Source organism: Monodon monoceros, unplaced genomic scaffold, assembly GCF_005190385.1.
Source record: "Monodon monoceros isolate NGI ecotype Baffin Bay Population unplaced genomic scaffold, NGI_Narwhal_1 Super_Scaffold_11, whole genome shotgun sequence".
NCBI lineage: Eukaryota > Metazoa > Chordata > Mammalia > Artiodactyla > Monodontidae > Monodon > Monodon monoceros.
The window spans coordinates 55,599,180-55,624,159 of record NW_021703767.1 but is presented as its reverse complement, the minus strand read 5'-3'; the positions used below and the strand labels follow the sequence as shown (position 1 = coordinate 55,624,159).

Below are 24,980 nucleotides of genomic sequence, written 5' to 3'. Positions count from 1 at the left end.
GTTGCCTAACCAACAAATTAAAATGTATGTCTTTACTTGGCAATGCCAAATAGCTCCAGCCTACTGCAAATATCTAATAAACTTCAAGCACAAATGTTTGGCAGTGTTTTATGTTGAAGACTGATTACTATTTAAAGTATATTAATAAATATGCCCAGAGACTAGCGCACCTCTGAGTTTTGGGCCAGATCAGATTCTCCACTGTTCTCATCATGTCTGAAATGATCTTCTAACTAATCACATTTACTGACATTCCAAGATTTAAAATAATATTAATTGCATCTTTTGCTAGGGTTCAAATTTTCTACTTTCATATAAATTTTCTCTAGTCTTTTTAAAGTTTGTATTTATATTTTATTATTATTTTATTATGAAGTGCTTTAAGGAAAATGCCTCAAATACTTTATTATCTAAGTAGATTAAATAAGTAAATTCAATTTTTAAAAAATCATTACTTCTGCATGGGTGATTTTGGACATAAATTCTCTGAATTTCAATTTCCTTATTTATGAACAAGGATATTAAATTATTTAATCCCTATTGTTCTTTTCAGCTCCCAAATTCTATGACATAAATGTAGGGTTCCAATATCCAAATAAAAATGAAAGATTTCTGTAAAACTAAATAAAACTATTTTAAGGGGCTGGGAAGTTGTAAGATTGATAAAAAAGAGTAAGCTTAGGGTCTATCAGAAGTTGTTTTTGCTAAGTGTTAACCTGATTTGCTTAGTAGACATTTCTTTGAATAGGCAGATATATGTTTCGGCTTCACCAGTGTTTAAACGTTACTGAAAGCCATGAGAGAGGATGAAATTACTAATGGAATGAGTGTAGATAGAGAAGAGGCTCACTAGACTGAGCCCTGGGCACTCTCTTGTCGAAGGTTCAGGAACCAGCAAAGGAGAAGAAGCTGCTACTAATTGAGGAGGAAAACCAAAAAGGGGGTGGCCCAGAGTCTGGAGAAGCAAGTGTCTCAAGAAGTAGAGTGTCAATGTGTCAAATGCTACAGATGGACCACGTATAATGAGACTAAGATTTGCCATGTAGATTTCATTGGTGATCTTGACAAAAGCTGAGTCAGTGGATTATTGAGGACAGAAGATCGAATAGAGTAGGTTCAAGAAAGAAGAGAAGAGGAAGAGAAGTCAGCAAATATGGACAGAATGTAGATGGCACTTCCAAGTTTTGCTATGAAGGGTGCAGAGCAATGGAGAGGTAACTATAGGCAATCTAATATCAAGGGAACTTTTCTTTTCTTTTTTTTTAAAAAGATGTCAGACAGTACTGTCTGTTTATATACTGCTGGGAATGAGACAAAAAGGAAAGAAAAAGCAATAATGAAGGAGGAGAGAAAAGGCAAAGTTGTTGCAACAATGTGTTCCTGAGTATATGCTCATTAAATTTTTACTTTCTCTGGCAGGGACTGTGCCATGGGTGTAGGTTTCTTGAATTTGGGGTGAGTGGATATCAAAGATAGACCCTTGGTCCAGGAGAAAAGTGTAAACCCCAGCAATTTTTGTATAACTAGGGTTAGTATGGCTAGGGTTAGCTAAGAACCAGTAGTATTTCCTATGAGGGGGGAAGTTAATGGACTCTCAGGCAATGATATCTAACATTAAATTTTTATTCTCTTGATCAGTGTTCATATGTCCTTCTAATGATGTCTACTTTTTTGTAAAGTCAGTCAAACACAGGAGCTTATATTGCCAGTGCTTTGGAGCCCTTGAAAAGAAGAGTCTTTGTCAAAGTTTGGGGGAAAGAAGACTGGAAAGATCTGCCAGCATGAAGAATTCTAAACAAGATGGGGAAAGAAAACTAGAGCAGTGACACAGAGCTAGGGGTGCCCAAGAGGCAACCAAGAATAAGGTTTTTGGAACCTATAAGCACATTCTGGAGGATTCCCCAAAATACTTAGGTTAGGGACTGGACTTCTTGCATTCGCACAGGGTTGGAGCTTGGATTATGGTTACTTGTACATTAAAACAAATAAACAGAAGGCTTAAAAACATGGAGATACTTTGGTTCCAAGTGTGGCAGTGGTCACAGTGAGGGTCTCATCTGCATATCTACCTGGAAGTCTGAGGCACCAGGGAAGGCTACCCAGGAGTTCTGTTGTCATCAGTATACTCAACCCTGGGAACAGGTGGGGATTTGTCCTAAGTCCTTGAGAGAGATTCTGAACACTGAGGAGCTATAATAAGCTTAGTGTAAATCTGAACTGCTTTCCTAAATTAAGGGGTAAATATAATTCAAATGGGTGGGAATTTTCTTAGACCTTAATTTTCACCTAATAAAGCATTTCGCCTTTTTTTTTAAAAAATCAGTCAGCTACCCTTGTAAGTACAGTATTATATTATAATCCATACTTTTCAGATGATAAAATTCCACCTCAGCAATGCTCATTTTCCCAAGATTACAAACCTGGTAATTGCAAGAGTGATTAACATCCAGGACTGTTTGTACCTCAAACCGATGATATTCTCACTGCATTATCCTCTTAACACAGATCAAAAGACAAGAATTGTGTAGAATTACGTTTAAAGGACAAATAAAGTGGCTCAGGGGTAAATACCAGGAAGTGTATATTTAACTTCCTATTAGATATAGATGCTTTGCTGTCCTTAAAGTGATCATGTTCCTGACTTACTAATGTAGGAAGGCAGGGATTTGGGGAAGCAGGAAGATAAGACCAGAGAAGCAAATTTCTTTCCCCTCCAGCATAGCTTCCCACCTAAACCAATGCTGAGTAGGATCAGGGGGGGCAGTGCAGCAGGGAACCCAGTATGAGGGAAGCTTGCCTCCCTTCTACCCAGCTTTGAACCATCTAAGGACTGAGGAAGCATCCACAATTCTAGCCCTACCTAAGAAAGATATCCCTTATTTCCACCTGCTGTTTTAATGTTTATTTCTTAATGTCTGGAGATAGTTCATTCGTTTTTTTCTGAAGCCTCCATGCTCTCCTATAAAGGTGACTTTGGCTCCCAAACTACATAATCAGAGAAATAGACAATCTGTGAAGTACATACATAAGCATGTGAATTAATTTGCCAGCCTCTTTTTAATAGATACAATCTGCACTGTATATTCAAATTTTGCCTAAATGGAGATTTATTACAATAGATAACAAATTATTAAATACTTGAGGGAAGGATCGCATCTTTTCATCTTTGTATCTCTGTTGTCTAAACAAATGCTTATTTGTTGAATGAATATTTATTGAAGGAACAAATGTTATAAAAGAACAAGCCTCCTTTCTGAATTTTCCCTGCAGCTAAGAGCCTGCTTGCTTTGAGATGGGTGTTTTACCAATTTTTCTGATTCTTCCCATCCTAATCCAAAAACCACTAACCCAGTCTTTGGTAGAACGATAGTATCACAAGACTTTCTATCACACTGCATCTTAACTGCCTTTCAAATGACAAGTATCAAATCAATCGTCAGATTAACTTCTACATGGTTATGTAGGATTCTTTTTGTCATATTTTTTGTTGTAACCAAATCAGCAAATCACTCTTGAAATGAACTAATGACTTAAATTATCTCATGTTGTAGAATCCAATGTTAAAAACAGTCATAAAATATAGATTGTCTTTTTTGTGTGGGTCTGCCTGTAGCCCAGATCTGAATCTTCCAGAGACATTTCCACACGGAGAAGAATTGTTTTTTAAAAAAGGACATTTTAGAGGCCAATAAAAAGCTTGCAGTCTTACCCTGTACAGTGAGAAAGCTTTGTGTTTTTGAAAGACCTTTTCAGCCTTTCAGTTTACCATTTCAAAAAGGTCTTGAAGAATCCTCTAGGAAATTTTCTATATTTAGATTTTTTTAATCCTAAAAGAGAAATTTCCAATCTAATGATACATTTGGGTCAGAATATATTGTCCAAGAAAATGAAACTTCTTTACTATGCTTTATATTATAAACCTTCTTTAAAAAAAGTTTTATACTACACAAATTTATCTGCAACATTCTTAATAAGCATAAGCGATTAAGTTATGTTATATCTATAAGTGCATATTATTTTAGAGTTATTTATTGGCAATACCCTTAAAAATGGCACAGCACCAATCATCCTTGTTTATGTATGTGTGCATACATATCTTAAATTGTATCAATATTGCCAGATTTCTTACTACCTTGAATTCTTAAGAGCCACACAATTCTATATTTAATTAGACTACATTTTTACAACCTGAACTGAATCCTAATCTAGGATATCTTCTTCCAAAATTAATGAGGATTCTGTAGATACCGGGTTAGAGTTTCATTTTGTCCTTCATTCAGCTCTCTCACTGACTCAGGATGAGTAAGTAACTAGGGCAGATAGTAATATTATAACTATTATTCTTCAGGTGGAAATAAAAGTAATTAAAACTCACTTTTCATTTTATTTTAACCCAAGTGAAACATTCCTGAGCCAAACCTATAAGCAATATAACATTAGTTACTTCTCCTTACTCCTTGGGAATCATAATCTATGACTCATATTCTACATACCTGGGAAAGTAGTCATCGGAGTACGTGTATGTTTTATCTGAAAGATATTCAAAATAGACAAATTAAAAGAAATTTTGACGTACATGTCTTAAACCTTCTAGAGCATGCTCTGAGGGGAGCTTAGCCTCAATGTCAGTTAACATCTTTAATCAAGCCACTTGACCACCACTGTTTGAACTAGGGATAAGGATATTCTCTGATTTGGGCCAATCAGGTTCTCTCTTGGTAATCTGGAATGAAAACATGGTGCAGCTTGGCAGTAACGCAGAGCCCAGCTGTGTGGCCATTTCATGCAGGGAAGCACCAAGCGGAGTGCACTGGAAACCTGTCTCTGCCTTTTCTGTGGTTCCAGCCTGTTGTGGGGCCTGGCTGTACTCTCTGCCTTCAGGTTCTACGCAACACCTCTGCTTCCTTCTGACAGATTTCCCTATTTGCCCTTGCTGGTTTGGTTAGGCTTTTCTTCCTTAGCAAGAAAAAAAAAAAAAAAGTCCCTAGAAGACACTTCTATTTATTTACTTATTTATCTAATCTTGGAGTTCCCATTATCATTTCTTGCTATGTGACAACAACATCATAAAAATAATGTTCAGGAAGTTCCTCTGGTCATGATTACATTTCACCCACATGGTAAAAATAGAGAGGTAAGGAGAGATAAGGGTTCTAGAGAGAAGAAATCCAGAAAAGGTTGGCAACACAGTCTCTAAAAGTAATCAAAACAGTAGAATGGCTTTTAAGGGAAACAGTATGCTGGTCTGCAAAAACCAGACTGACCGGAGATTTGATGTAAGATTGTAAAATCATGAAAAAAGTAGGGGTCAAATCTCAAAGTATCCACTGTTGAACCTTGGAGGTGGTGGTTCAAAGGCAAATGAAAGGAAGTATTTGTACTTCAAATTAAATATGTGTATTCAAAATTGGAAAAAAATAGTTTCAAGAAATTTTTAGAGAGGCAATAGGGAAAATTAAGAGAAATTCAGAGTTCAGTTTTAATAATTAAGGTCAAAATTATGAAGCAGTGTGTATTACTGGTTTCTCAATAAATTTTCTTTGAATAGTTGTATATAATATGATATTTATTATATTTTGATTGTATTTTATTAAACCTGGCATTAAATAAAAACCAAAATCTTGCAAAAGCTATCATACGAAAGTAAAGCCCAGTATTATCTAAGTCTCTGACAGTGACTCAGAGACAATAGCAATCAAATGGTGATCTTTCCGTTTTAACATTTGGAAAACACTGTGTGTTGGTAAGAAACTAACAAAAATGTTTCCCAATAATTGAGCAAGTCACCAAACAACTACAAAGACTATTTTTAGTTAGATTTATGTGTGACAAAGTTGTTATTCTCCACAGAGGTCATTAAATCTTAGAGAAACATTATTAAATAATGTTTCAAACAAATTATTAAAATCACCACATTGGAGGGAGAAATGGATATGTCATGTGTCAATGTGTTTGGAAGAATTCTGTAAAGGACCAAATGCGGGAAGTTTTTGCAAAGCACAAACATCAAGCAGCTATGGGACCGAAAGTGATGAATCCCATTTGGGATCTGTCAGAAATATGTTTCTTCTAGCCCACAGTAAATGTCTTACCATGGACTGCGTCTAAAAGATGCAGCTGTTTTCAACTACCTTCGGACTAGTTTTGTGAATATGAATGCAACATGGATGTGGGGAGAAGCCTAGAGAAGTCTGCTGTTGCACAGTAGCCACAAGTTAATGGAAGCCCAGCAAAATCAGAAAGCTTGAGAAATGTAAAAAATATCAATAACCATAGGAATAAAAATTAGTTAATATAGCTTAGAAAATTGTTAACTGGAAAATATAAAGTATGTATTGATTTCTTTTTATATAAAGTACATGTTTATACTCAGGTCATTAATTATTATTCAAATTTGTCTGGAATTAAAGTGCATACACAAGAATTTAGCCCACCTGTAGCCTGAGGTATCATGGAACAAATTCAGGGTTAGGAAATCAGAAGACACTGGATTTGGGTACCAGCTCTTCAATGCATTTCATTGCAAATGAACATGAAAATCATTGCAAAACTGATTCTTAGTTTATCAATAAAATAGTGTTAATAATGCCTATATCATGGAGTAAATGTGGAAGATAAATGAAATAATTTATGTAAAAACATTTTAGAAAATGACAAAGTTGGTTATCAATATTATATTTCTAAATCCATATCCTGCAGCAAGCCACGTTTAATTGTGCTGATTTGAATTGCGAAGTTTCTTCATTAAATGGATTAGCTGAAAAGTAGTTGATATAATTTAAATGCTATTTGAAAGATAAAAAAATTATAAGTAAAGCTTGATTTGAAATGAAATAATCAAATCTCACCTTTCGCAAGAAGATTTTCACCAATTGAGTAGTAAATTCAAAGAAAAGATAAAAACAAACAAAAAATAATGACAGTACTTAAATAGAATAAAAAAAACTAGGTATGGAGTAAAAATGTTTCTCCAAACAGACCAATAGTTCTTAAAGATAATGTGGATTTTCCAGTTGGAGGTGCTTAGAGTATGAATGATGGTGCCTGGAAAATACACTGCTGTAATATGTAAAAGGATAGTTCTATAGAAGGAAAAGGAAAATGTAGTTCAATGTATTAGCAGCAGAGAAAAGCAAATAAATAAATAAATACTTAAAAGATTTAGACCAAAAAGCTTTGTGTGAAAAAGGAAAGAGAAACAACTATATAAAGGCTACAATATAATAATGCGATGCTTAGGTGGAATGAAAGGGAACTAAAACAATGTGAAGAAGGAGAAAATAAGTAATGGGTAAAGGATATTACACATCAAAACCAACTGTATTGAAGAAGCACCCTGAAAGGGAACCTTAAAAGTTCGAGGTCACCACATCACATTACTCTTAACATTTAAATGTATAATCTGGAGTGGGACAATCAGTACTTGCGTGGTTTTAGTTTTACAATACTTACCATAAGAAGTGTGATAGAATATGATCTCTTTCAATAGAGGTATAGCAGTCAAAGGTTTAGAGGTTACGGCAAAGGAGAAAGGTCTGCAAGCTCAGGCTCCCGAAAAGAGCTTGCTCTGTCCTCAGGCCTTATAGGCTTATTTAAAAGTAACTGGCATGATTTAAAACCTACTTAAACATTTCAGTTATATTTAATAAAATCAAACACAGTTTTTATTTTATTATAAAGCAGTTATGTTTGCAAGACTCTGTGTGAGAAAAGCTGGGTGAGTTTTCATAATCCTCTCTCGTGATTCAGATATAAACACTGTGGTCAGGTTCATGGTTGAAAGGGTGTGAGCTAACATTTTCTTTTATGTTTTCCCCTTTATAGTGTTCACTCTTCCATGTGCGATACATAACAACAAGAAACAAGAACACATGGTTTGAACTCCATAATACAAATTTTATGATACATTTTTAATGTGAAATATGTGCCATAATTTTCTAGCAAATAGGAGATACACTGATAGGACTTTGATGTATGAGCAAACCATGCAGTTCTTTATCCTTCTCAAAACAGAGAAGAAAGATTAGATAAAGAATATTTTGGGGACTTAAAGGAAGAAAAAGTGAATGCATTCCTATCAGGAAAAGAAATAAATATAATCCTACTAAAGAACAGATTTGGACAAAGAATCACATACAAATGAAAGATTTATTTTGGGGGAAGGAGGACTCCATTTCAAAGCTTCTACCTAGCCCTGCTACAGAAAACATCAAGGAGTGGCTTATCTTGTCTATCTGATTGAATGTGTAGATACTGCATTGTTGCTGGGATAGAGATTTTCTTTTTTAAGCTATTTAATACACCTGCAAAACTTACTCACTAACTGTTTGCCAAGGTGGAGTCATATCTTGCAAGTTTCTTAGCCACAAAGAATAGCACAGAGATGTAGAAATAAAAAGCTACATAAGGCCAGATGCAGGGGCATTGTGTACACAGACCAAGGGGCAGAAAAACTGGCTAATATGATGCAATCTCTTCTAGTCTGTCTGTCCAGGAGAAACAAAGCAGTGAGGAGTCTTCAGGAGGACTGAAAAGGAGTCAAACAGTTTGCAGAGCTAATCCCAAATCCACTTGGAATCTCTGGGTGAGAAAGACAGACAGTGCTGTTTGCTTATATGAGGTAGAAAGGATGGGTCATTAGTAATACTTGAGTGGTTGGGAATGGACTGCAGAGAGAAAAAGGGGAGATGGGATAAGAACAAAGGGCCTTATTTGGCAACAACAAACACTGTTCCAAGGCTAATCTTAAATTTGCACATCTATAAAGTGCAAGACCCAGGGTAATGTGCTCCGCCTAAGGAGTAAAGATCGAGTGAAGTCTCAGTCTTTTTTTGTTTTTTTTCTGGATCCATGAGCTCGGGGGTGAGCCTACCCATGACCCAACCCAAGTCCCGGTGGTGGAAGTGGGTGGTACCATAATTCCTAGCAGATTGCAGGTCTAGGGTATTCAGGGTGGGGTGGGGTGTGGGGGAAAGAGGGTGTCCTAAAAGGATGGGAAGGTGCACATGAGGGTATGAGATAACACTCCATCCCTATACTTGACCCAGTGCTGAAAATTGTGACTCCCCTGCTGGACACTTCATCCTGCCTGGAGTAGTCAGACAGAGTCTGTGGGACCTGGCTCAGACCTGGGTAAGGGCGTAGTGTCTTTGGCTGGTGGGAGTGATGGTGCAGTGCAGTAGTGAGGGGCCTGAGCATCAGGGGGCTGTGGTGGAGACTGGAGCACTCTGGCATGTCTCCACTCCCCTCTCTCTAGGTGTCTTTTTCTCCCCCTCCCACTGGCGTCTCTGTCTTTTTCACCATCCTTAGAAAGGGAGAGGCAGGGCTCTGCTGCAGGGCAATCCACTGGGCTCATATGCATCTGTAGGGCATAAGATCACCGTGAAGGAGTCGGTGAGGGTACAGAAGAGGGATGTGTTCGAGAAGCCTTTAGCTCTTTACTGCTCAGATAAATTAATTGGAGACAGACTAATATTTAGAACCAACTCCATGGAAGCCTACAGAAAACTCTCTAAAATGAACCTGTATGTTCACAGACTTGAACACAACCGTTATCACTAAAACTCAGGTTATTGTACAGACATGTTAAATAATAAAGAGACGGGGGCAGGAAATGGGATGAGAGCTGGAGAGGGCTTAGAGAGTTTAAGGATGGTGGGAGGGGTGAAAAAGCCAGAGAAACTAATGTTCACTGAAATAACAGACATTAAAATTAAATGAAGCCATAGTAAACCTCTAACAAACATTTGTGGAAGGAGCGAAAGAAGGAAGCACCCGGGCCACCAGGAACAGTGACGTGGGCTGTACCCTGTCCAGGACCCACCTACTAAATCCTCAGCACTGTGCTAAGGTATCTACATACTTCTCACAAGAACTCCATGGTCTAGATAGTATTTTCCACATTTTGTAGGTAAGGAATCTGAAAGTCAGAGAAGTTACGTTCCTCAGACAAGTTCTCCCAGGTAGATATTGAAAACAGAGTTCTAATACAGGTCAGCTTGACTTCAAAAGCCGTGATTTTAAAAACAATTGAGGGAACTGAAATTGATTTTTAAAAGTACATCAATAAATGTCATTCACAATTTCCTGTTTTTTTTAAGCATTCTTTCCCACTCTGTTGATTTTAGGCAATAGAGTCACATATAGCATGCCTGGGTTTGTACAATTAGAAAGAAGAAAAAGAAAAAATCTGCCTTTGTAAAAAAAGCCCGCTTTCTTTTAGCTAGGCAACTGTCTTTTAACAGTGGTCAACTAATCATCACAAGCAAATAACTCCCCCCAAAAGTTTGTATGGTAGCAAAACGGTATGAATATGGGTAAATAAATTCCAATACACAAACAACCAAAAATGAGAATTGGAAAACCTATTCACCTTGTGTTGTAATAGACTGGTACAGCCAAATAGTTCTGGGCAGAAGTAATAGGTCAGTAAAATTAGACCAGCCCTGGTCTTGATCACATTGATAAAAAGTGATTCTAAACATACATGTTCCCCACAATTCAATGCAATCATAGGGCTGAAAAAAAGGACTATTTAGGTTGAAAGTAAATAGGTCAAATTTGCTAAATAAAATTTAAGTTAAACCGTCGGGTTTACATTAAACACATAAAACCTCTTGTTCCCTGGCCCCATACACATCTCCAGAGGATTTCGGCCGGAATCAAGCAAGAGTGAAGTACTGGCTCAGATAAATTCTTGTCCTGGTTCCCACCTTAAACTATTTCATCTCTTATAGATCTCAGTTCACCTTTTACTAATTCAGGTGACAATATTATCTGCATTCATAAAATACTTTAATAAAATAATTGAAATGTAGTCATCTTAAGCTATTACACAAAGAAAAGTGCTACTCTTAGCTCTCTTCTTTCTATAAAGGAAGGAAACTTTTTAGAAGATGTCTGATGGGTCATCTTGCACTGACATATAAAGTTTGTTAGTCTGAAAAATATTTGAAAATAAAAAATAAGTACTGAAATCATTGCTAATGAAAATGTGTTGCTTACCTGGAATTTCATCTTTGGCATAGAAATGATATAATAGAGAGCCTAAAAGAGTGTTGGGTTTCTGGCTGAGGACATTTGGTCAACAGTGTAAAAGTAGCATGTGCTGGTGGAAACTGTTTTAAACAGATAATTAGAAAAACTGAGCATTTATCCTTGATTTTGGTATTGAACAGATGTGAGACCTCAGCCATGTCACTTCATTTGCTAGTGACTCTCATCTTTTTTTTTCAAATCTGTATGACAATAATGCCTTCTTCATACCTTACATTAGCATTATCAACACTTAAGACACTCTTAAGCGGATCAAGGACTCTCTCAGGAATCTGAACATTGTTCTAATTTAGCTTCATGTACTTTTACTTGGACACATGTACTTAACTTAGTTTTGTTAACTTTGCTTTATTTATTTTTTAAAGAAAATGTATTTACCTTTTCTTTTCTATTTGTTTACCACTTAAATGTCCTGCCCCCAAGAGTTTTTTGGTTCTAGAATATTAAGAGCACTCCAAGAAATAGCTGAACTTTCATTCCTCCATTCACCCGTCATTGTATTCAGCATACATACCCATGTTGAGTGCCTACAGTGTGCAAATATTGTGCCACTTGATGCGCACCACACTAATTCAATCACGGCACAAGAGGGTGAAAGCCACGTGGTTAATACTTCTGCCCAGCTTAATGGAAAGAAAAGCCGTCGGTGGCAGATCCTAGACTCTGGGAGTGTTTGATAAAAAGCCCGTGGTTCAGTCTATTGCTTTTCCAGTTCCCTTCTGATCCCAACCAAGCCTGCTGCACTCTAGAGGCCGACTGTTGCTGAGAAGTTTGAATAGACTTGTGTGGAACCTTAAAGACCTAGTCTTCACTCTTGTCATCACACACCAGAAAGAACCTTTACAGATGCTCCAGAATAGGCTACAATTTCATGAGTTGTTCAGCTGGAGGAGGAAGATGGAAAAATACATTTTCCCAGGATAATCCCTTCCTACGCTATACCCTCTAGTAGAGATAAAGCTAAAATTGGGATTCTGTTTACATTTCTAACATGATTACATGTTTAAATTAAGAGAACCCTCAGCGTGAAAAAAAAGTACCAAATAGATTTTCTACAGATAAAAATATCTTACTGAATAACATTTCATAAAATCGTCTTATTCTGTAGGTTTTCCAGTGACTCAATGTCCACTCAAGCAGGTTTCATATGGCTATTTCTGAAAATGTCTTACCTTGTCGCTGCTTTTCCACATAGTGGGAAATGTTGAAGATAAGCGATATAGCCAGAGCTAAACACAAGAAGGCTAGAATTGCCCAGACATAAAACTGGCATTCAGAGTTTTCTGTGAACAGAAGAAAACACACGCTTAATATAGTAGCTGCATACTCATTTGTTTTGAGCTAGGTATTCCCACAATTAAAACCGCTGTGTTTATTCACAACAAAGCACAAATCTCTGTCAAGAAATTAGTTAGCATTGACAGCCAAAGGCTTTTTACAGATTTCAAAATGGGTATTCAAATTCCCGCCTGGGTAAAAGGAAGCAAGTGTCCCACATTCTTAGTAAAGATGAAATGGAAGACATTTTTAGTCTAGCTACTAAGATTTGACAAATAGTGACAGGTTATAAAAACTTTGGTTCAAAATTAACAACTTCCATATTATGCAGAGTCATAATAGGCTATCCTTTTCCCGTTTCTTTAATCCTTTGTCTGTAGTCATATTGAATCCATGCTTTCATTATTATGGAGAATCACTTATCACCTTCTACTAATCCCAGTACTGTAGGACACTGTGTGTTGGGATAAAACAATAATACTGAAATAATAGTAACCCTGTTTTGTCAAGACTGGCCATAAGGAGTTTTCTCATACTATTTAGAGCTCCATGAGCAGATCATGGAGGGTTGATTCTGCTCTTCCCCTCTGCGAAGGCCTCTTTTTTCATTCCTGAGCTGTAAAGGGGGTTTTGTGGGATACTGCCTGTCAGTTGCCCTTGATTATCTATGGCAATCTTTACACATATATGAGTGACTACTAAGATAATTAGCCTAATTACAAATATATTTGTAAATATATTATAAAATATGTGATATAGTTACATACATATGTAAAATTCGGCTAATTATCTTAGTAGTCATGTACCCATGTGAATACTGACCCCAGAAAAATAACTTGTGATTGTATAATACTATATATTTATGTATTCAGTCAGTATCTCTTCTGTGCCAGGAACTATGCCCTATATTAGGGAATCAAAGGTAAAGAAAACAGAATCTTTGCCCTCAAGGAACTCTGTTTAGTTGGGGATGTGAATGTGTGAGCATATAATTAGAAATGCAATGTGAAAATAGTTACAATAGAGATTATGTTCCTTCATAGTCCCAACTCTCTCTCTCTGTGGCTGCCTAGAACATTTTAAGCCCTTTCAAAGAAATCCAAATACGTTAAACACAATAAGCAGAAGAGGCAGAATCTTTAATAGGAGGGAAATTAGCTTTACTTCCCTATAGCCTGTCTTTAAACCATCAAATAAAGACTCCCTAAATCCAGATGTTCTTTGTGTTGCTCTATTTTACTTATTTTCTGAATCTCAGATTTGACGTTTGAGTTGTTAATTTTCTTTGAATTATTAACATTGCAGTGGTGGTTGAACTGCCCTCTATGTATTTGAGTTGCTTTATTTATTTATTGGCATCATTTATTTTTAAATGAGCATAGTTAGGCATAGTGGTGATTAAATATATATTTATTTATGATATAGATGTACATATACATATATGCATATAATTTGCATATCACTTATTCATCTATACATTGCTTTTGTTTGAACTAGTTTGTGTCTCTTTTAACACCTGTCTACTAATGTCTGCTACCTCCTTAATTTTGTACCATGTAGTTAGATGTTCAAAATACTATATGCTCCACAGAGAATAGGACCATTTCTGCCTTCTACTCTGCTGTGCCAGACATATACTACAGGATTTATAAAAATTTTTCAAGAATTAATAAATGGGAAAAGTTAACTGATAATGGTAGTGAAATGAGTGGTTTCATTTTCTTTCAGGGAATTTTTATATTTCATAAAGTATTAGAAAACTGAGAAGACTTGAGCAGTCTTTTATCTTCTGCAATAGAGCTACCAATTAATTTGGTTAAAAACACTAACATTTGGAGGCGCCTAATTTATTCATCATGAACATAATCCCATAAATACTTAAAGAATTCTATAATATAATAAACTATTTTAAATATATTAAAAATTCTAGTTATATGATACTGCACATATTTTTAGATTTGATTTTTGTCTAATTGTTTATTTAAAAAACAAGTGCCTGCTGAGTATAAATTTTAAAAATTCCAACCATCAAATATAGAATAACACTTAAGGTCCTCTATTAAAACATAAATGGGACACTAATATTACACTTATTAGCCTTTTTAGAAAAACTTACCACTGTGTTTGGGGGATTTTTACCATGTTAGTATGTTATTTTTAGTGGTTGCATAGAATTTCATAGTGTTACTGTAATATAATTTATATACCCAATTCTCTAAGATGGACATTCTGATTTTTAAAACATTTTTCTTACAAACAATAACGCAAGAAACTCCATTGGATAGACATTTTCCATGTATGTGGACTTATCTGGAGAAAGGTTCCTGGGAGTAAAATTGCTGGGTTAAAGCAAATTTTTAAGGCAAACTTTCAGAGCTCGATTGTTCCCCACCTCCTGTTGATAATAACCCCTTTCAGGTGGTTGATTTAACTATCATGGTGAACAATCGGGCCAGCAAGCTGTCTCACTTGCCAGATGGGTCTCAGTTTCCCTCTTTGCTGTCACAGTATAGGGTTATTAATTTCTGATTTCTGTTATTAAAGTAATGATTAAATTAATGATTCTATTATTAAAGAGTTTTCTTCTTTTCTTTTCCTTGTGTATGTCCCTTAAGGACCCACAGTCTAGATACAGTTCTAAGTTCATTCACATTTTAAAGCAATTTGAGTGCAATTTGTATTGTGGTATGTTACAACTATCATTTTAGGTTATTCACTCAGCCAAATGTAGACTCTCATCACTCACCCTCTACAGTCAGTGTTTGGTGACACTGAAATAAATGAACTTTAATTGCTACAAAGAGACCAGACTTATTATACACATCATGTATGTTCAAAGTTAAAAACAATTAGTAAACTCAGATAAGCAAAACAAAAAGATAAGAATCAACTCTAATCCTACTATCAAGAGACAATCACTGTGAACACCTTGGTTAATATAATTCCAAACTTATTATTATTTTCTGAGTAGAAGTTGTTATGGTCAGAGGCATAGGATTTAGTTATACTGACTATACTGTTATTTACATTTCCCCTGATAATTTTATAGCATGAGTCTTTTCCTATAAGCAAAATATTCTTCCATTTCTTTTAGCTGCTGTCTATTCCACTGTATGGATTTTCCATTATTTATTTATTTGTTTGTTTATTTATTTATTTCCGGACGTGCAGGCTCAGTGGCCATGGCTCACGGGCCCAGCCGCTCCGCAGCATGTGGGATCTTCCCGGACCGGGGCACGAACCCGTGTCCCCTGCATCAGCAGGCGGACTCTCAACCACTGCGCCACCAGGGAAGCCCCCATAATTTATTTAATCAATCCCTTATCGTTAGACATTTAAGCTGCTTCTAATTTTTAGTTATATAAGAAATCTTGTGATGACTAGCTTTAGCTAAAACTATACACCCAACCTTAATTTTTTTTAAGGTAAAAATTCCTGAAGGTGAATTGCTGGATCAAAGGACATGCACATCTCAAAGAATTTTGGTGTCTTGAAGGCCAATATTTTAAAACACAATACTAAGCAGACCCTGCTCAGGTCAATTTGGCCTCTGTTCCTATTAGTTCAGTTGGCCCTGACTTTAGGTTGATGGCTCTTTCCATTAATCCTTGCTCCATCAAACACCACTCTTAACCCAGCTACTGTCTTTACACACATGATCCCCATACACTCTTCTCCTCCATGGTTTCTGGAGAAAGTTGTCCCTTTGTTTTTTCTTTGGAGCCTGTGGCATAGGTCCTTCAGGAGAAGGTACCTGCTCCTATCTCTTCCCTAAACATAGAGGATGTAACACTTTTCTTTCCTTACCATAAGTAATTTCCACAAAATGTTACTTTAAGTTTCCTGCCTGTCTTTTAGGACTTACCTACTATATCCACCCAATAATATACCATGCTTCAATCATTCTGAAGCACTTGCAATTTTCAGTAGATACCATACTTACCATTTCATGCCTTTATGTCTGTATATTTGCCCCTTTTCCTGAAATACTTTCCGCCTTGGCCATCTGACAAACTCCTAGTCATCCTTCAAAAGTACCTTCTTTCTGAAGCACTCACTCACTAGACTGTGAGCTACCCAAAGGACAGAAAGAATGATTTATTGATCTTTATCTTCATTATTTAATTTCCTCATTGTACCTATTGTTATGGGTATTCGTTAAGACTTATAATGAAATTTGTAGAATAGCATTTCTTACTAATAGATGCTCAATAAATGGTAGCTATTGTTATTATTATTATCTTACTACTAGTAAGACTCCCACTATTATTTTGGCAACCTATTCAGCACAAAGTAGGTGCTCACTAAACATGTGCCAACTAAGTAAATGAAGAGTGGATGAAGAAGGATAAATGTAATAACCGGGGCCAACAGAAAGGTTCTGATCAAGTATGACATCTAGACACATCCACAACCCAGGAAAAGAGCAAGTGAAGATTCTGCTACATTTGTCTCTAGTACTATTGAGAAAGGACCTATCTATCTCCCAGCAGGTGGAAAACAGATCGCTGTGAGGAGAGTGTTCACTGTAGCTTTGGTGAAACTACTCATCAACCACAACCTAATTCTCTCTGCCCAGAATCTATATTGCCAAAAAAATCTAATGATTATTATTTGTTTCCTAGAAAACTTGATACAAGGAAGTTGGAGCTAACAGCTAGCTATCTGATTAGATTTATAGGGGTGGTAACAACTATAAAGGTAAAATTTTATTTTCTTGTTTAGAAAATCAGTCTTTGGGAAGTTTGATTAGTGTCATTAAAATCTCCAGAAAAAGAAATTTAGAAAATAACACTAGCTGAGCTCTACTGCAACTCTAGGACATATATGCTTGCATAAAACTCTGATGCTTGCATAAAACATAAGAGTCAGGGTGAGTGGAAACAATCTCTTCACAGACCACATAATAATTTTGAGAAGCATGAAATGAGGATGTGCTTCCATTCTCTTTTCTTCAACCTTTACCTTAAAGACCTAATATGTTTGTTTTTACGTATTAAATGCACACTCTCCTACTATGAGAACAGAAAAATGGATGTTTTCCTGTATGCTCTCAACATGGTTCTACCTGCATAAACCAAGAGTAACCTCATGAAATTGTTGTTTTGTCTAGCCATTGTCAGAGAGAGAATGACTGAAGATTAACTACTGCACTTAAAACTCAAATTATTGTTTTTGGTAGATGTTCTTTATTATTTCTTTTTATTTTCAGCCTAGAAATTATATACCATAATACAAAGTAGTATAGTATAACTTACCTAAGAACACAACACATTGACCAAAAAGCTGCACTGCTTAAAATTAAGAATTTGATGGATGTTTTGATAACTTACCTTTAGCCAAATTGGGTGACTTGTAACCTTGCTTTAGAAATAGTCCAGTCTAGAATTATTGCATCAAATCCCCATGACATATTTTAGGAATTTGTTCATTCATTTATACACATGCTTAAAGGGTACAAAACTGATTTTGGGAGGAGATTTTTGACCCTCCCTGTAGGTTTTCCCTGGATCAACCTCTAAATGGTGGCTTCGATGATTTCTGGACTGGGACATGTGCCAGTTATGTACCCAAGATTTCTTAAGAGAATATCAAACTTGCTTCCATCTCAGCTGATGACCTGCCTAAAATAGCAACAGAGAACTAAACTTCAGGTTGTAGCCAGAAAATAAAAATTAACTCTCTGTTGCTCTTTTTGTTCTCTTCCATTTCTACATTTTCTGTCTTTGTTATCAGAGCAAAATAAAACTCATTCTAAGAAAAAGAACCAACTGTATGAAACTTGCTGTTGAAGTTATTAATTATGGAGATGCTATGGACTAGAAGATATTGCTCAATACATCACTTGGTATCAGGTATAAGAAGCTGAGGATCTCCTCAAGAACACGTTCATTTTTACTCTTATAATCCATGTGAATATTGTCACTGGTCATCTGTCTGGCCTTGTGTATCATCTGACACACACTCTATCTTAACTAAATCTCTAGGAATTATATGCTACTCATATTTGTGAACTAATCGTACACCTTGCTCCTTATTTTCTCTTTGTGTTGATGTATTTGGTTGTCCTTTATACTGTTCTGTGTACTTCTAATACCACTCTTTCTGAGGGAAGGGTAAGAGAGCAAATAAATACATAGAAAATTATAACAAATCTCTAGAATTTATTACCCTTGGGAGAATTAATAAAATCAATCTCCTTCATACTTAGTTTTTTTCCATTTCTCACAGCATCTAGTATTTAGTATATACTGTGGTTTGGGTAAATAAAATATAGCACAGTATAAAAAGGTGTACTTCAGGGCTTCCCTGGTGGTCCAGTGGTTAAGAATCCACCTTCCAATGCAGGGGACGCCGGTTCAATCCCTGGTCAAGGAGCTAAGTTCCCACATGCAGTGGGGCAGCTAAGCCTGTGCACCGCAACTACTGAGCCTGCACACTCTAGAGCCCTTGCACCACAACTAAAGAGAAACCTGTGTGCTACAATGAAAGATCTCTCGTGCCGCAGTGAAGATCCCGCATGCCACAACTAAGACCTGACACGGCCAAATAAATAAATAAATATTAAAAAATAAAAAGGTATACTTCAAGGCAGTAAGCAGAAAGCCCTAATTTCATTTAAAAAATTACACTAATTCTAGCTAGAAATTATCCTATCATTCGCAAAAATTGTATTTCAATTAGAAATTTTCCTTTCTCCTTTTAAATTAAAGGGTGCACTGAAAAGTTGTATTAGTCCATTAATTGCTACAAGAAGACAATTTTTCTCTCAGCTACAAAGAAATAACCAAACCAATATCATAAGACTACACTTACACTAAAGGCTTTAGGAAAGTCCCTAATAATTTTCATGAAATATGTCAGCAACTCCAAGGTAAGAACATGGACTACACTGCACAGTCCTTTAGGGCTGGGTTTTGTCTTTGCGGTAACAGTAAATTTGTTTTACATAATCAATTGGAGGCCTTTTAAAACACAGGCTGAATTCTAACGTGGGGGGTTGGTTTAGCATGGTCTCCAGTGTTCCTCTCTTTTTAGGAGTCTGTGATTCTTTTCTAACCCTTCTGCTTTCCAAGATATTTTTCTTTTGTAATGTGATCTGAGTTACAAATAGGAAGATTTTCATTTAGAAGCTTTGTATTTCATCACATTCTTGGTATCTTTCATAATGTGTTGATTGACAACAATAAATGCCCCCATCTTGATAAACGAAACAAAACACACAGAGATAAGAAGATATTGAATAGCTAAATGATGGAGACTTTCAACTTGAATGGTAGATTTGTGTAAATGTTCACATACACACACTCACACACATACTTTGTACCTCCCCTTACCCAGTTACTTTCCATATGTAGTATAGAAAGTACTCTAGCCCCATGTGGGTATCTATTCAATACAGACAGTCCCTCTTATAATAGTGCATGTGCAAAGTACCTAAAAATTCTTGCCTGACATATGCTATCTTTAGTATCATTATTCATTAATTGCAATTACTTTCATTTACGTAGCTTTTATCAATTTAAAAAGAACTCCTACACAATTTTAATTTAACTATTTGTACTGTTAAAAAGCCAAAAGCATCAGGAAGTTGTTAGTGAGGCAATGACAGCTAGGAAAACCATGATTTCAGTTTCTAAACAGCTATCAACTACCAGGGGCTAATAGTAGTAGGTTTAATTATAAGACCTCTGACTCATTTAAAGCCAAAAGTTCTTGGCAGGTGCTGTCTTTGGAATTCACAATTACATGTACTCTGGAAGGAAACCCAGCTAAGCAAATGTAATGTCTTTCTGCTGGCAGGTTTGATTCATACAGGAGCCTTTACTTAAACAGTTAACAATAGAAAAGCAATACATATAATGCCTTAACTATTCCTCCTTCAGAGGATCTGTAACTGAGACAAGTGTGTGAGTTTATAGTATATAGGATATGGCTTCCCTTGATGGTTTCTCTTTCTTGGCTTGTAAACTCTCTCAGAGCAGTGACCATCTCTTCTTTGCATTCCATGAATGTATATATTTATTTTAGGCACCCTAGAAAGTTCAACATGAAAGTTCTGATATTACAATCCCCATGGATTCTACTCATAAAATGAATGTTTCCTACTGTGGTGATCGATTGGTGTCAAACTAGGCACATGCTTGATGACTCTTTGATGTGGCATGTTGTCACTGTCCACACAGCCTCTGCCACCACTGTCCATCCGCATCATCCCATCAGTAAAAGGCATTAGAGTCGTGGACTAATCACTGGAAGAGATTCTCAAATCTAGTCCCAGGCTTTCAAGTAAATAAGATACTGGTTTTTTTTTGTTTTTTGGGTTTTTTTTTTTGCAGTACGTGGGCCTCTCACTGTTATGGTCTCTCCCGTTGCGGAGCACAGGCTCCGGACGCGCAGGCTCAGCGGCCATGGCTCACGGGCCCAGCCACTCCGCGGCATGTGGGATCTTCCCGGACCGGGGCACGAGCCCGTGTCCCCTGCATCGGCAGGCGGACTCTCAACCACTGCGCCACCAGGGAAGCCCTAAGATACTGTTTTTAATGCAAAATTTGAAAACTGCCAAATTTAAATGTGTCTATTATGAATAGAAGGTTATTTGAGAAGTGAATGTTGTATGTCAGGGAGGGGCCATGATGGGGAGAGGGACAATGGCAATGTGAAGCTTTGGAACATCTGTTTTCAAACAATATAGGGAAAGAGGAGTGTAGTCACTTACTAGCTGTGTGACTTTCTGCAAAACACTGACCCTCACACTAAGCCAGCTGTAAAACTGGAGTTCAGATCCCCACCGGTGTGACATGAAGGTCCCCTCTTTCTAGTACATCACGATTCCTCTTAACCAATACCTGCTGAATTTAATGGAGGAAAGTGGACATACAGGAGTGAGATGGAGGGTAGATTTTAAGACAGTATGTTATGATTCCTCCAGCACTAGACTCTGTCTCTTTCATAATTAAACTTGGAATTGGTAAACTTGGGAAATCCTATTGGGATTGAAGTGCTGCCAAATTCCCTGCTGTAGACAAACCTCTCTTTATCTGTATGTAGCTGCTCCATTTTGTATATGTACTTATTGTTTCCTATTGGAGAAGCACCTTGGTAAGAGCCTCTGAAGATGGCATGGGTGTGTGGAAACTTTCATCCAACAAAATACTGTAACTACTATGTTTCTTTAATGTTTTAAGAAGGCCTGTTAATTTTTTCTCTCTTCTTTTTAATTCAGGAATGCTGAATAAATTAAATGAAAAAAAATGCCTGGAAAAGAGTCCAATATTTATTTATGTATTATTAACTAGCAATTTGTGGATATTTATTTCTCACAGCTGTGACCTTTAAGTGGCAAACATTCCTGGGTCAAGTTTTCTTGAAATCGCCTGTGAAATGTTACCTAAATTAAGTGATGAAACACTGTCTTTGACCTATTTTTAATTTAAAGAACATCTGAGTTTAAAAGATGATTCATAAATCAGTCCTATCTAGTCTCTAAAAGACAGGCTTTCATTGTTCTCAAAAGGTGATTGAGGCTCACGGGAAGAGAAAAGTGAGAAAAGACAATGAAAATCCTTTTTTTGAAAAACAGCGAGGTGTAACTAAATTGTGAATCATTGTTTAAACTAAATTAATGGTAGCCCAAAGGAGTTGTTTTTGCCTTTGATTTAGCTAATATTGATTTTATGTGAATGCAGAAGCACAGTAGAAAGTAGGATGCTGGCACATTTATTGATGCAGTGACTACAAGGCATATAGGTAGGAGAAAAGGAAAGACTTGGGTTTTTCTTTTCATACATTGTTTTACTCAACTAGGAATAATCTCACTTTTCCATTGTGTTCACAGTTATTTTCTTTTTTACTTCACCTATCTAATGTAAAAAATACTATAATCTGAGTCTCTCCTTTCACATTAAGGATTTTTGATTTTTGGTTTTGTTTCTTGGCTTTTAAGATCTATGAGGCTTTAATGGCAAATACTGTATACATTTTGTCTCTTCTGTGGAACCGTAGGTCTTAACTGACAATGGAGGAGCTCCTGTATAGCACCTGAAGGGATCTAAACATAAACTATGAAATACTGTGAAGGAAATTTTATCATCCCTTCCAAATTTAAAATTAATTAATGAGAAATAGTTGAACATCATATTCACTGCCTTTGGCCTTCCCACCCTTGCCAAGTTCCCCATGACTGTCAGCTCATAGCAATTGTTCATAGTATTGCTAAGTCCATTTCTTGCAGGGCACTAGCAAAACTGGAACAATTGTTTTTTTTCTTTGCTAATATATGTACCTGGAAAAGATAAAGAGAATTGTGAAAACCATACATCAGTTTATGTTCCCTGTGTGATTAATCCAATCAATCAGTTTTAAAATCCATGGAACAAAACACTGGGAAACAAATTCACAGGAATTAAAATATCTATTATCTTTATAAATGGCTTATACATATTGATATTAAAAATACTATTAGCACAATTATAAGCAAAAGTGTAATTAGACAATTCACAAATGACAGAATTATAAACAGTTTAAAAACCCATGCAAAAATTTTCATCCTCATTATAATCAAAGTAAAACATATTAAACAATGGGTTAGCATGTTGTGCTTATCAAATTAGTAAAGATTTTTTAAAATGAGACCAGCTTGTTAAGGAGAAACACTCTAGGATGAGAGTGAATTGGCATCAGCCTTGGAAAAGCAATTTGGCAATAATGAGACTTAAAATGTTCATAACTTCTTATTCAGTAATTCCATGTCTAGAAATCTTTTCTAAGAAAATAACCCTTAATATAGAAAAAGCAATAGAGCTGTTCATCTTTCTGTCATTTAAAATATAAAAAGACTGTATACAACATTAATGTCTAACAATAAACAACTAAGTAAACTATAACACAAAAGATGTCACTTTGTGCATTCATGTAAAACACCTAAGCAGAAGTTATCATAAAGATGGAGATGGTTATGTTAGTGAAAAAAGCTGAACATATGATTTTATTTACATTATTATTTCAGTTATGAAAAGCAAACCGTGAAGATATATAGAAGCAAAAGTTGGAAGGAAATACAACATAATATCTTATTTTTCTAAGGTGATGAAAACTATGTAAATTTTTTTTCATATATATTTCACAGTTCTCCCACGTTATATAATAAGCATGTCTTCTCTTATTACAAAAGGATGCTTATTAAGGAAGTTAAAAGTACGTAAAAGAATAAAGGAGGAATGATAGATGATAGTCAATGTGGAGCAGACATTCGGCTAATCAATGTGGATTCAACTCTCATAATCTATTCCACAGGTGATGGGATTTTCACTGGTCTTTGCAAATTGTCATCTCTCTGAAAGTTGATGATTGAATTGATTTCTGGGAAGATAATATAGCGCCTAAAATCCAAGGAATTAGAATGTTGTTACTCCTAACCAGCTTTATTTTTTTTAACTTTATATTTTATATTGGAGTATAGTTGATTAACAATGTTGTGTTAGTTTCAGGTGTACAACAAGGTGATTCAGGTATATATGTCTCTATTCTTTTTCAAAATCTTTTCCTGATTAGGTTGTTACATAATATTGAGCAGAGTCCCCTGTGCTATACAGTAGGTCCTTGTTGGTTATCCATTTTAAATATAGCAGTGTGTACATGTTAATCCCAGAATGTTGTTACTCCTAACCTGCTTTAGAACTAAACTAAACTAAAGAGGAATATGCATGGTCAACGAAAGTTCCTTTAAAAATAAGTACTTTAAATGGTGTGATTATCAAGGAACACTTACTGAATAGCTACAACTAGCTTTATATTATAAAACACTGTCCAACTTTTTAAGAGAAAGTAGTCAACTTATGCTTATTAATATATTTCAAAATATGTTCTAATTGTGGTAAAAGTTAGCCCACATTTAAAAAATAATTCTGTAAACTAATTTACTTTCCAAACCTTAAGTGTCTTTTTGCTAGAGGCTTGGAAATTATTATGTAAATTCTTAGGCATAGGAATTGAACACAAGAATTTAAAATGCCACTTACCTGGCATGCTTCTTTTCTCAGAAAAATCCTTATGTAGCCATAGGCAAATGTATGGATTAAAAAGGCTCCCACAAACTTTTTTTCTAAGTAATATTGCTCTGTTATGTTAGAAGCAGTGTGGCAGTAAACCTTGTCTTATCTGTACCTCAGTTTTTTCTCTCTTCTGTTTCTTAAAATCTTTTGTGTGTACTTTGTTCAGTTACAAACAGGAAATGTGGTGATGGAGGCTTCTAGAGTTTTGATCTGAAACCAGTAAGCTGTTAAATTTTTTGTGAAACGTGAGAAGAAAAATCCCACAGGCCTCTGTACTCTGCTATTTGAATTTTTATCAGTACCTAAATCTAATTTTAAAACATATAATAAGTCAAGGTATAAACTAGGAGGGATTCCCCGTGTCTCTGGAGAGAATCTGCGGATCTCCTCCCAAGTGAGGTCACATGAAAGCAAAATAAAATATACTAAACTGAGGAGGAAACAGTAAGAAGCCCCCAGGCATGCTCAGCTGTTGATTGTGTTTTCTTTGAGCCATGTCAGAGGAAAGAGAATTAACACTTTTTGAACACTTACTGTCTATCAGGTACCTTCTGTACATTATCCCACGAGGAGATTGGGTGCCTGCCTTTCCCC

The 24,980-nt window shown here is 35.9% G+C and overlaps 1 protein-coding gene across 1 annotated transcript in view; it reads right to left on the bottom strand.

The window, feature by feature from the left end:
* The window catches only part of LOC114891072 (T-cell receptor-associated transmembrane adapter 1), a 36,343-nt gene extending 11,799 nt beyond the window's left edge, over positions 1-24,544 (bottom strand). Inside the window, exons 1-3 of the mRNA XM_029215110.1 lie at positions 24,354-24,544; positions 12,228-12,338; positions 4,494-4,530 (exon numbers count right to left, since the gene is read on the bottom strand). Coding sequence (XP_029070943.1) covers positions 4,494-4,530; positions 12,228-12,338; positions 24,354-24,360 — 155 coding nt within the window. The 5' untranslated portion in view covers positions 24,361-24,544. The remainder of the gene's footprint in view (positions 1-4,493; positions 4,531-12,227; positions 12,339-24,353) is intronic.
* Positions 24,545-24,980: the final 436 nt, after the last annotated feature.